Genomic DNA, 12643 nt, shown 5'->3' on the forward strand with positions numbered 1-12643 from the left:
CAAGTGAATTCAGAAATGTTATCTAAAGAACAAAGAATTTTCTGAAAGTACCTTTCTTTTGGAGAATCTTGTTAACAACAACAGAAAACCCAGAGAAACATATATTTCAGGTTAACCTATGGTCATTACTGTAATAATTAGAAAAAAATCTTAAAAAGAAAAATCAAGATAAAAAAAGAAGCACGCTGTTAATAGATGGTCACATAACTTTCCAGACTTCCTTATCTACTGGTTCAATGATTTGTCTACTACTCTTTTTTTTCTGTTGAGTGGTATATTCAAATATTTTACAATAATAATTATGTTGGCTAGCATAAATTTCTGTTGAAAATATATCTGGAATATTTCCTATGTCTTTAAATATTTTTCCCATCTTTACATTTGATGTCTAGTTTATATTCTAGTCTGTCATGTATTGTTTGTATGTGTGTATCTTTTTTTTTTTTTTTTTTTGACAGGCAGAGTGGATAGTGAGAGAGAGAGACAGAGAGAAAGGTCTTCCTTTTTGCCGTTGGTTCACCCTCCAATGGCCGCTGCGGCCGGCGCATCCTGCTGATCCGAAGCCAGGAGCCAGGTGCTTCTCCTGGTCTCCCATGCGGGTGCAGGGCCCAAGCTCTTGGGCCATCCTCCACTGCCTTCCCGGGCCATAGCAGAGAGCTGGCCTGGAAGAGGGGCAACCGGGATAGAATCTGGCGCCCCAACCGGGACTAGAACCCGGTGTGCCGGCGCCACAAGGCGGAGGATTAGCCTGTTAAGCCATGGCGCTGGCCATGTGTGTAAGATTTTTTAAAAAGATTTATTTACTTATTTGAAGGTCAGAGTTACAGAGAGAGAGAGAGGTCTTCCATCCTCTGGTTCACTCCCCAATTGGCCACAATGGCGGGAGCTATGCCGATTCGAAGCCAGGAGCCAGGATCTTCTTCCAGGTCTCCCATGCGGGTGCAGGGGGCCCAAGAACTTGGGTCATCTTTTTTTTTCTTTTTTTTAAAGATTTATTTATTTTATTTGAAAGTCAAACTTACAAACAGAGAGAAAGAGAGGCAGAGAGACAGAGAGAGAGAGAAGTTTTCCATCCACTGGTTCACTCCCCAGTTGGCTGCAGTGGCCAGAGCTACACCAATCTGAAGCCAGGAGCCAGGAGTTTCTTCCAGGTCTCCCACGTGGGTGCAGGGGCCCAAGGTCTTGGGCCATCTTCTACTGCTTTCCCAGGCCATAGCAGAGAGCTGGATAGGAAGTGGAGCAGCCGGGTCTTGAACCCATATCCATATGGGATGCTGGCATTGCAGGCGGCGGCTTTACCCGCTATGCCACAGCGTTGGCCCCGTGTGTGGTTTTTTTAATCAGGTTTTTTTTTTCCCCCAAAGAAACCATTTATTTAATGAATACAAATTTCATAAATACAACTTTAGGAATATAGTGACTCTTCCCATCACACCCATCCTCCCACCCCACCTTCTTCTCCCTCTCCCATTCCCAGTCCCATTTTCCATTAAGGAAAAAAAACCGAAAACTGTTCCTCGACAGTCAAGACAAGGGCTGTTCAAGTCATTGCTTCTTAAAGTGTCAATTTCACTTATATAGATTTCCTTTTAGGTGCTCTGTTGTTACCAAAGATTAGGGAGAACATATGGTATTTGTCCCTTTGGGACTGGCTTATTTCACTAAGTATGATGTTTTTCAGATTCATCCATTTTGTTGCAAATGACTGGATTTTATTTTATTTATTTTTTACCACTCTGTAGTACTCCGTGGAGTACATATCCCATAATTTCTTTATCCAGTCTTCAGTTTTCAGGCATTTAGGTTGATTCCATATCTTAGCTATTGTGAATTGAGCTGCAAGAAGCATGTATTTTTTTTTTAGAAAAAGATTCATTTATTTATTTGAAAGGCGGAATGAGGCAGATTGAGAGAGAGAGCGGGAGAGAGAGAGAGCGCACTTTTTTTTTTTTTTTTTTTTGACAGGCAGAATGGACAGTGAGAGAGAGAGACAGAGAGAAAGGTCTTCCTTTGCCATTGGTTCACCCTCCAATGGCCGCCACAGCCGGTGCGCTGATCCAAAGGCAGGAGCCAGGTGCTTCTCCTGGTCTCCCATGTGGGTGTAGGGCCCAAGGACTTGGGCCATCCTCCACTGCCTTCCCGGGCCATAGCAGAGAGCTGGCCTGGAAGAGGGGCAACCAGGACAGAATCCGGCACCCCAACTGGGACTAGAACCCGGTGTGCCAGCGCCGCAAGGCGGAGGATTAGCCTATTGAGCCACGGCACCGGCTCATCGCGCGCACTTCTATTCACTGGTTCACTCCCCAGATGCCTGCAACAGCTGGGGCTGGGCCAAGCCAAAGGCAGGAGCCTTTGAGTACTTGGGAACTCAAGTACTTCGCAGCTCATCTGCTGCTTGCAGGTGTATTATCAGGAAGCTGTATTGGAAATGTGGCATTACCAACACTTGAACCAGGCACTTCAGTATGGAATGTGAGCTTCTCAAGTGGCAGTTTAATCTGCTGTGCTTTCCCTGATCATGTACTGTCATCTAGCTAGTAAGCTTTGCTAGACTCAAAATGTGAACACTGCCTTAACCAACTTCACGTAACTCCAGAACTACAAAAAGGGTCCTGATGGGATGTTGAGGCCTCCTTTCAGTGTTTGAAGGTTGGGTTAGAAGAAAGATCTACTCAGGATAGGACTCTGCTGCCCGGTTTCAGATCTACACAGCCGCTTCACCAAACTGACACAGTGACCAGAAAATTTCCTGCTAGCATGTCTGTCTGTAATGCAGAAATGTCTCTGTTCCGTGACTTTGTCCAGTGGAGACTTCTGTGCTTTAGAGGACAAAATGGATTAATCCAGATGCCTCACCTGTCCAAATTGTGTGTGATAGGCAGTATTTTGGAATCTGGAATGGGAGAGTGTAACATCAATATTAAGTAACTTAATTTGCCAGGAACACTAAAGCAAAACTGGTCTCAAGGTCTTTCTCTTCTCCCAGCTCTGGCAGCCTGGATCTGTGCTTCTCTATAGAGGAACCCTGAGAACTGATCCGCTTGCAAGTCTAAAACCATGGCCCTTGTAAGTTAATTTTCTCTTCTTGTTGAAATATGTGTGTGTGTTTTAGGTCATGTAAGTATTTTTGTTAAGTTTCCTGAAGTTTACTACCAAGAAGAGTCCCTCAAGTAATTTGCATCCACCTCTTGTTCTTCCAGTGAACTGTGATGCCAGATTATCCAGCATCCTTATTCTAAACTTAATAGTATTCATGTAATTACTGACCAAATAACTCAGCACCTCTTACGTGCTCATTCTTCTATCAAGGGCAATGATTGGATTAAGTTGTTTGTAATAAAGGCTGATGCTTTTTGGGTCACCTGTAGTTTGGTGAGATTGAGACAATAGTTGTTGTTTTTTTGTTTTTTGACAGGCAGAGTTAGAAGTTAGCAAGAGAGAGACAGAGAGAAAGGTCTTCATTCTGTTGGTTCACCTCCCAAATGACCACTGTGGCCGGCATGCTGCGCCGATCTGAAGCCAGGAGCCAGGTGCTTCTCCTGGTCTTCCATGCGGGTGCAGGGCCCAAGGACTTGGGCCATCCTCCACTGCCTTCCCCGGCCACAGCAGAGAGCTGGACTGGAAGAGGAGCAACTGGGACAGAATCCGGTGCCCTGACTGGGACTAGAACCCCAGGTGCCGGCGCCACAGGCGGAGGATTAGCCTAGTGAGCCGCTGTGCCGGCGAGACAATGGTTTTATTTGACCATCTATGTCAAAACTTTGAAGTTTTCACAGACTTGTGATTTCCAGGTAGAGAAGATAGAAATTTGATATTGAGGCCGGTGCCGTGGCTTAACAGGTTAATCCTCCGCCTTGCGGCGCCAGCACACCGGGTTCTAGTCCCGGTTGGGGCGCCAGATTCTATCCCGGTTGCCCCTCTTCTAGGCCAGCTCTCTGCTATGGCCCGGGAAGGCAGTGGAGGATGGCCCAAGAGCTTGGGCCCTGCACCCGCATGGGAGACCAGGAGAACCACCTGGCTCCTGGCTCCGGATCAGCGTGATATGCTGGCCGCAGTGGCCATTGGAGGGTGAACCAACAGCAAAAAGGAAGACCTTTCTCTCTGTCTCTCTCTCTCACTATCCACTCTGCCTGTCAAAAAAAAAAAAAACTTTGATATTGATTGAATGACTAAATCTCATTGTTGGATGACATTTCATGATTTGTATGGATTGATGATGATTGGCACTAGCAAACTGAGAGGTTGTAGATCTTGGCAGGAAATTCCTGGGAGATAAGTGATTTGTTGTTAAATGGGATATTTATATAACTAATCCTTCTTTCTCAATATTCTTGTATTCAGTGTATTTTTGTCTTTTTACTGCATAACAAACTATCTTGAAACTTAATGGTTTAAAACAGGAAACATTTATCTCACAATTTCTGTGGTTCAGAAATCCAGACATGGCTTATGTTGCTTCTCTGACCGTGGGTGTCTTACAAGGTATTGGTAAAGGCTGCAGTCATCTTAAGGGTCAACTTTAGGTGAACGTTTCCAGGCTCATCAGGATCCATTTCCTCTATGGCCTACTGGACTGAGAAGCTGAGTTCCTCATTAGCTATTGATTGGAGACCACTCTTGGTTTATGGTCCTGTGGGTCTGTCAGTAAAACAGCTTAAAACGCATTAGCTAGTGTCAGTAAGTAGCAACACCCAGAGAGGGAGAGCAATATGGAAATATGCAATTCATAGACCTTTGTAGCCTTGTATTGGAAGTAATATTTCAGCACTTTAGCTATTCTGTTTGTTGAAAGGAAAACATTTGGTTCCACCTAAATGTAAGTGAAGGAAATTCCTCAAAGATATACTATAGGGAGAGGGGGTCACTGGTCATCCACATAGAAGTTGCCTGGGACACTCATTGTAAGACAGGTGGTCCGTGGGAGATGGTGGATGGAAACCAAAAAAACAATGTCATTTGTTGCAGTGGATCAGGGTTGGGGGACCTTTTTTTTTTCTGCCAAGGGCCATTTGGATATTAGTAGCATCATTCAAAAGCGATACAAAATTGCCAGCTTAAAAATTAGCCTGCTATAGATTTATTCAATTTCCATTCCTGCCTGTGGCTGACTTGGTAGGGTCAGAACAAACAATTTTTCCAACTTTCTGTGACTCTCTGTCTAGCTGCAGTGGATGAATACAGGACCCTAGAATTGGGGAAGAATTTATAGACATTATGCATCTTAACTGCATAAATTATTCAGTCTGGCACATCTATAAGGTAGACTTTTGTGTGCCAAAAAAAATACATGAACTTGTCAAAACAAGAAAAACAGCTTATGGTGAGAGCTGACATAATGAAATATTTAATGTTCGAAGCAATTCTTAATTTTATGCAAACCTTATTTTTCCAAAATTGAGATTATACTCCCTTGTTAAAAAATGTGATTACATTTTTTCTCCTCCTTAAAAACAAAAATTTTCATCAGCTACTCATATTCAATTAAATTAATTTTGAAAATTTATTTGAAGTGCAGAAATAAAAAGTGGCAGAGACAAATATCTCCTACTCACTAGCTCACTCTCTCCAAATGCTGGCAAAAGTTAGGAGGAGGTCAGATAAAAGCCAGGAACCAGAACTCAGTCTGTCTCTTCCATATGGGTGGCAGAGATCCAACTACTTGAGCCATCACCTGCTGCCTTCCAGAATATGCATTATCAGGAAGTTGAAATCAGGAATGGAATTGGGACTGACACCCAGGAACTCTGACGTGGGATATAGACATCCCAGGCAGCATTTTAACTACCAGGCCACACATCTACCCCATTAAAAAATTGATGTGGTATATAACCAGCTAAGCATTATGCTTACATTCACTATTTAATTTAATAGGCAAATAATTGTTTTCTACCCTCAAATGGTTTATACATTGAGGAATGTGCCATTCAGTCCCCTCATTGTATGGATTGTGGCCTAATGTTTCCCATATTGTCCCCTTTCTGTAATGAAGTTCTTATCTCCTGTCCATCCATCTTGAAAACAGTTTTTTATTTCTCTAGTAATACCTGAATTTTCCATTTCAGGGATCAGTGACATTTAGGGATCTTGCCATAGACTTCTGTCAGCAAGAGTGGGAATGTCTTGACCTTACTCAGAAAACCTTGTACCGGGATGTGATGATGGAGAACTATGCTAACTTGCTCTCACTGGGTACGTTTTCTACCTCAAATACTTCATGATACTTCAGAATCTTCTCTCTAGGCTTTGTGTTTCATTCCATTCTCTCTCTCTTTCCCTCCCTCCCTCCCTCCCTCTCTCTCTCTCTCTTTCTTTCTTTCTTTCTTTCTCTCTATCTCTCTCTTTCTCTCTCCTTCCTTGCTTCCTTCTTCCTCCCTCTCTCTCTCTCTCTCTCTCTCTCTCTCTCTTTCTTTCTTTTAAAAAAAGATTTATTTATGTATTTAAAAGGCAGAGTTACAGAGAGGCAGAATCAGAGAGAGAGAGGTTTTCCATCTGCTGGTTCACTCCCCAGATGGCCACAATGTCTGGAGCTGTGCCATTTTGAGCCAGAAGCCAGAAGCTTCTTCCGGGTCTCCCACACAGGTGCAGGGGCCCAAGGATTTGGGCCATCCTCTACCCTTTCTCAGGCCTTAGCAGAGAGCTGGATTGGAAGTGGAGCAGCTGGGACTCGAACCAGTGCTCTTATGGGGTGCTCATAAAGCCTGCAGTACTGGCTTTACCCGCTATGCCACTGTGCCAGCCCCATTCCACTCTTTTTCAGGGCTGCCTTTTAGAAAGCTAGTTAAATTTCTTTTTCATATTTTAATGCTTATTTAGTTGACATGTACTTGGAGGGCAGAGAGAGAGAGAGAGAGGGAGAGAGAGAGAGAGAGAGAGAGAACAATAAAGCGATTTTCCATCTGCCAGTTCACTCCCCAGTGCATGCAATAGCCAGAGCTGATCCAGGCTGAAGCTAGGAGTCCAGAACTTCACCTGGGTCTCTCATGTGGGTTTCAGGAGCCCAAGCACTTAAACCAGTATCTGCTGCCTCCCACAATGCATTAACAGGAAGCTGCATGAAAAGTGGAGTAGCTGGGACTTGAACTGGCACTCTAATGTGGGATGCAGATGCCCCAGGTGGCAGCGTAACCTGCTGCACCACAGTGCCCTCTCTGATTTTTTCCCAAAGTGAGGTTTGAGCTTTTTTGAGTTAGAAATGCCAACACCTTTGAACACATTCACTGTCCCTGTCTTTCAGTGATGATAATACCTTCTCTGGTCCTATTGGAGCTTTCTGTCTTCCATTATAAGGAAGAGCTAGATTCTGATACTGTGGCATATATGGGAGTACTTCATATAGTTCATGGAAGGGACCAGCATTGTAGTGCAGTGGGTTAAGCCACTGCCTGCAATGCCAGCATGCTATACAAGTGCCAGTTCAGTCCTGACTGCTCCACTGCTGATCTAGCTTCTTGCTAATGCACCCAGGAAAAGAGTGAAGGATGGCCCAAGTACTTGGGTCCCTGTCACCCACAGGGGAGATCCAGATGGAGTTCCAGGCTTCTGGATTCAGCTTGGCCATTCCCTAGCTATTGCAGCCATTTGGGGAATGAACCAGTGAATGGAAGATCTATCTCTATCTTTCCCTCTCTGTAACTCTGCCTTTCAAATAAGTAAATAAATCTTTTAAAAAAAAAGTTCATGGAAAATATGTATTATGAAAAAACTATGCATGGATTTCAAACTTTTTTGTACCAAAACAAACTTTCCTTTTAATTTTGTTTTCCTACACATTTTTTAATGGAAAACTTTTTTTAATAAATATAAATTTCAAAAGTACAACTTCTGGATTTTAGCAGTTCTCCCCATAACAACCCTCCCTCCCGTAAACCATGCCATCTCCTACTCTATCTCCCATCCCATTATTCATTAAGATCCATTTTTAATTATCTTTATATACAGAAGATCAACTCTATACTAAGTAAAGATTTCAACAGTTTGCACCCACACAGATACACAAAGTATAAAGTACTGTTTGAAAACTAGTTTTACCGTTAATTCTCATAGTACAACCCATTAAGGACAGAGGTCCTTCATGGGGAGCAAGTGCACAGTGACTCCTATTGTTGATTTAACAATTGACACTCTTTTTTTTTTTTTTTTTGACAGGCAGAGTGGACAGTGAGAGAGAGACAGAGAGAAAGGTCTTCCTTTTGCCGTTGGTTCACCCTCCAATGGCCGCTGCGGTAGCGCGCTGCGGCCGGCGCACCGCGCTGATCCGATGGCAGGAGCCAGGTGCTTCTCCTGGTCTCCCATGGGGTGCAGGGCCCAAGGACTTGGGCTATCCTCCACTGCACTCCCTGGCCACAGCAGAGAGCTGGCCTGGAAGAGGGGCAACCGGGACAGGATCGGTGCCCCGACCGGGACTAGAACCCGGTGTGCCGGCGCCGCTAGGCGGAGGATTAGCCAAGTGAGCCGCGGCGCCGGCTGACACTCTTATTTATGACGTCAGTAATCACCTCAGGCTCTTGTCATGAGTTGCCAAGGCTATGGAAGCCTCTTGAATCCACAAACTCCGACCTTATTTAGACAAGGCCATAATCAAAGTGGAAATTCTCTCCTCCCTTCAGAGAAAGGTACCTCCTTCTTTGATGGCCCCTTCTTTCCACCAGGATCTCACTCACAGAGATCTTTCATTTAGGTCATTTTTTGCCACAGTGTCTTGGCTTTCCATGCCTGAAATGCTCTCATGGGCTTTTTAGCCAGATCCGAATGCCTTATGGGCTGATTCTGAGGCCAGAGTGCTGTTTAGGGCATTTATCATTCTATGAGTCTGGTGTGTATCCCACTTCCCATGTTGGATTGTTCTCTCCTTTTTATTTCTATCAATTATTATTAGCAGACACTGGTCTTATTTATGTGATCCCTTTGATACTTAATCCTATCTTTATGATCAGTTATGAACTTAAACGGATCACTTTAACTAGTAAGATGACATTGGTACATGCCAACTTAATGGGACTTAGAGTCCCATGGCAAGTTTTTAGCTTTACCCTTAGAGGTAAGTCCAAGGGAGTGTGTTCCCTCACACTTTTTGAAGTACTGTCCTATTGTATACCTATTATCAAAGGGTCCATGTTTCCTATTTCTTTATGGTAAGAATTACTGTAGATACTCCATTAAATAATCTTATCCATTTGCAGGGAAATCACCTTGACAGAAGGTCCTGGATTGCTCAAATTATCACAAGAACCTACACATTTATATGTAGTGATCGATTGGATTAGTGGAATTAATTTAAAACAAGACTAATTTTATCCGATTTGTGGTTGTTGTAATTTATTGACATTTAAAATGGAGTGAATATTCTATAGGTATTGTGTGCTCGTAGTGAAACAACTATATTAGTAATAGTGTTAATAACTAGCATTGTGTTACTCCAGGCAATGCTATATTTATGTATATATATAGTAATCATCTGTGTGTGTGTATATATATATATATATGTGTGTGTGTATATATATATATATATATATATGATTTCATCCTTATTAAATACAACAGCCTTCTTGTTACTCCATTTTCCAAATGAGAATTGTGAAATAAAGTGGGTTTAAGTGACTTGCTCAAGTTCATAAACAGGTAGACGTGGTGAAGGTGAGAATGGATCCCAGAATCTAGAGTCTATATTCTGAAGCATAGTATTATATGTGCCAACAAGGAAAAGATATAGGTATATAACCTCTTATTTAAATAATTAAAAAACCCTATAGCCTGCTTAAACTGATTTCTTTGTCTTTAATTTATTCTTCTCTAAAATCTTAATATCATTTTAGTTTATAATTTTGATTAAGCAAAGTGCTTTTCTGTGTCATATTTTTTCTTTATAAACAGGATATTCCATTTCTAAGCCTGATGTAATCACATTATTGGAACAAGGAAAAGAACCTTGGATGATTGTAAAGGAAGAAATAAGATGGTGCACAGGTAAGTAAGAGTAAATCTGGCTTCGTTTAGCTGTTTGTGTAGGTAACAGCCCAGGAAGTCCAGGAAGGGACACATGCTTGGAATATTGTTTGGAAATCTCCATCTGTAGTACAGAAAAGGCTTGTGATAATCAGCAGGAGAGTATAGGAGCTACCCAATCAACTTTATTTTCACTTGAATTAATCATTTATATTTTCAGTATCATATTTTCCTTATAGAAATTTTGTTATGTTCTGTTTTCTCTTGCCCCAAGATATTTTCTAATTCCCCTTGTATTTTCATTTATTAAGGCCTGTTTTGTGGCCTAATATATAAGCTATCCTGCGAAGAATTCCATGTATGGATATAAGACTGTGTTCTCTTGTATTGTGGAGTGTTCTGTGTATGTCTACTATGTCCAATTGGTGTAGAGCAAGGGTGGGAACCTTTTTTTTGTCAGAGGCCATTTGGATATTTATATCATTCGGAAGCCATACAGAGTTACCAGCTTTAAAATTAGACTGCTATAGATGTATAGAATTTTGAGTCCTAGCTTTGGTTGCTTTGGCAGGGCTAGACTAAATGATTTTGTAGGCCTGGTCTAGAATGTTGCTGAAATCCTGTTTCCTTCATGATCTCCTGTCTGACCTTTTCCTTATCTACTATTTGGTCGTTGTCTCTCTCTTCAATTTTGTCAGTATTTGCTTTATTTCTTTAACAGCTTTAATAGTACATAAATTATTTATAATTGTTATGCATCTTATTGCTGTATGATGTCCTTCTCTTCTGAAAGTTTTTAACTTGATCTGTTTTGTCTGATATTAATCTTCTCATTCTTGGTCTCTTGGTAACCTTTTAATTTTTTCACTTCCAGCCTGTGTGTTTCCTTAGATGTAAATTGAGTCTCTTTCCCTATCATTGGGTCCTGTTTTTTAATCCATTCAGCCAAACTGTGTTTTATGACTTCGGAGTTTAATCCATTTAGTGGAATTACTGATAAGAGACAGGTTTTTCATGATTATTGAATACTTTTTGTCATTGAAATATATCTTTTGTGTTTTTAAATGCATTCATTTTACAGCTGTGATGTTTTTGACTTTAAAATAAAGAGGTAGAAATCAAAAATGAAAAAAAAAGGTTTATTGTTGTCATTTGGTTACTTGTTTTCTATATTCTGTGTGGCCTTTCCCCCTTTATTTGCTCTTAATGAGTGCTTTCGCGTTGCATTGATTTTGTATGATGACATGCTTTGTTTCCTTTCCATTTCCTTTTGTTTGTATTCTATAGATCCATTTGTCTTTACCATTGTGGTTATGTACAATATCTTCAAGCTACAGCAGTCTGTTTCATACTGACAAAAGCTTTAAAGAATTATTTATTTCAAAGTCAGAATTACAGAGAGGGAGAGACAAGGCTGACAAAAATTGAAGCTTTAATTGCATATAAAAACTGTTGTTTTACAGCCTTGGTCTCCCTGTTTTATGTTATTGATGTCACAAATTGCATTTTTCTGTATTGTGTTTCCAGTAACAGATTGAGCTATTTTTGTGCTAAAATAGTCTATGAAATATTCTGTACAAAAGTTTAATGAGGATTTATGCGTCAAAATTTAAATAATACTCTTCTTTTATAGATTTACTTTATTTATTAGGAAGACAGAGTTACAGAGAAAGGTAGAGACAGAGAGAGAGAGAAGTCTTCCATCCACTGGTTCACTCCCCAAATGGCCACAATGGCTGGAGCTGAGTTGATCCAAAGCCAGGAGCCAGGAGCTTTTTCTGGGTTTCCCATGTGGGTGTAGTGGCCCAAGGATTGAGACCATCTTCCACTGCTTTCCCAGGCACATTAGCAGGGAGCTGGATCAGAAGAGGAGCATCTGGGATTTGAACCAGTGCCCATTTGGAATGCTGGCATTACAGGCCAGGGCTTTAAACCACTGCACCACAGCATTGTCTCCAAAATAATACCCTTATTTGTCCATTTTTTCCTATACTGGAGAACTTTATAAATTTTTTTTTTTTTTTTTTTTTTTTTTTACAGGCAGAGAGGACAGTGAGGGAGAGAGACAGAGAGAAAGGTCTTCCTTTGCCGTTGGTTCACCCTCCAATGGCTGCTGCGGCCGGTGCGCTGCAGCCGGCGCACCGCGCTGATCCAAAGGCAGGAGCCAGGTGCTTCTCCTGGTCTCCCATGGGGTGCAGGGCCCAAGCACTTGGGCCATCCTCCACTGCACTCCCGGGCCATAGCAGAGAGCTGGCCTGGAAGAGGGGCAACCGGGATAGAATCCGGCACCCTGACCGGGACTAGAACCTGGTGTGCTGGTGCCACTAGGCGGAGGATTAGCCTATTGAGCCACGGCGCCGGCTGAACTTTATAATTTTGTGTGTAATTTAAATTCTTTCGTTTCATCTTGAAGGACACCTGTTAGCATTTACTGTAGAGTAAGTCTAATTGTAATGGATTTCCTTAGTTATGAAAAGGTTGTGATTTTGGCTTTATTTTTGAAAGAGAATTTTAACAGATAGAGAAATCTTGATTACCAATTTTCTTTCAGCACTTTGAAAGTATAATCCAACTCCCTTCAAGCCTGCCAATATTTCCACTAAAGAAGCCACTGATGATTTTATGGATGCTCCCTTGTACATGACTAATTGCTTTTCTTTGTTGCTTTCAAGGTTCTTTGTGTTTTGACAGTTTATTTTTG

General features: G+C 41.8%; 1 protein-coding gene across 1 annotated transcript in view; it reads left to right on the top strand.

The window, feature by feature from the left end:
- Positions 1-12643, top strand: part of LOC133747842 (zinc finger protein 850-like) — a 71735-nt gene that overhangs the window by 2524 nt on the left and 56568 nt on the right. The window contains 3 exon segments of the mRNA XM_062176256.1: positions 2987-3066; positions 6063-6189; positions 9871-9963. Of these exon segments, the coding sequence (XP_062032240.1) occupies positions 3058-3066; positions 6063-6189; positions 9871-9963 (229 nt within the window). The 5' untranslated portion in view covers positions 2987-3057.

Source organism: Lepus europaeus, chromosome 19 (assembly GCF_033115175.1).
Source record: "Lepus europaeus isolate LE1 chromosome 19, mLepTim1.pri, whole genome shotgun sequence".
Classification (NCBI taxonomy): Eukaryota; Metazoa; Chordata; class Mammalia; order Lagomorpha; family Leporidae; genus Lepus; species Lepus europaeus.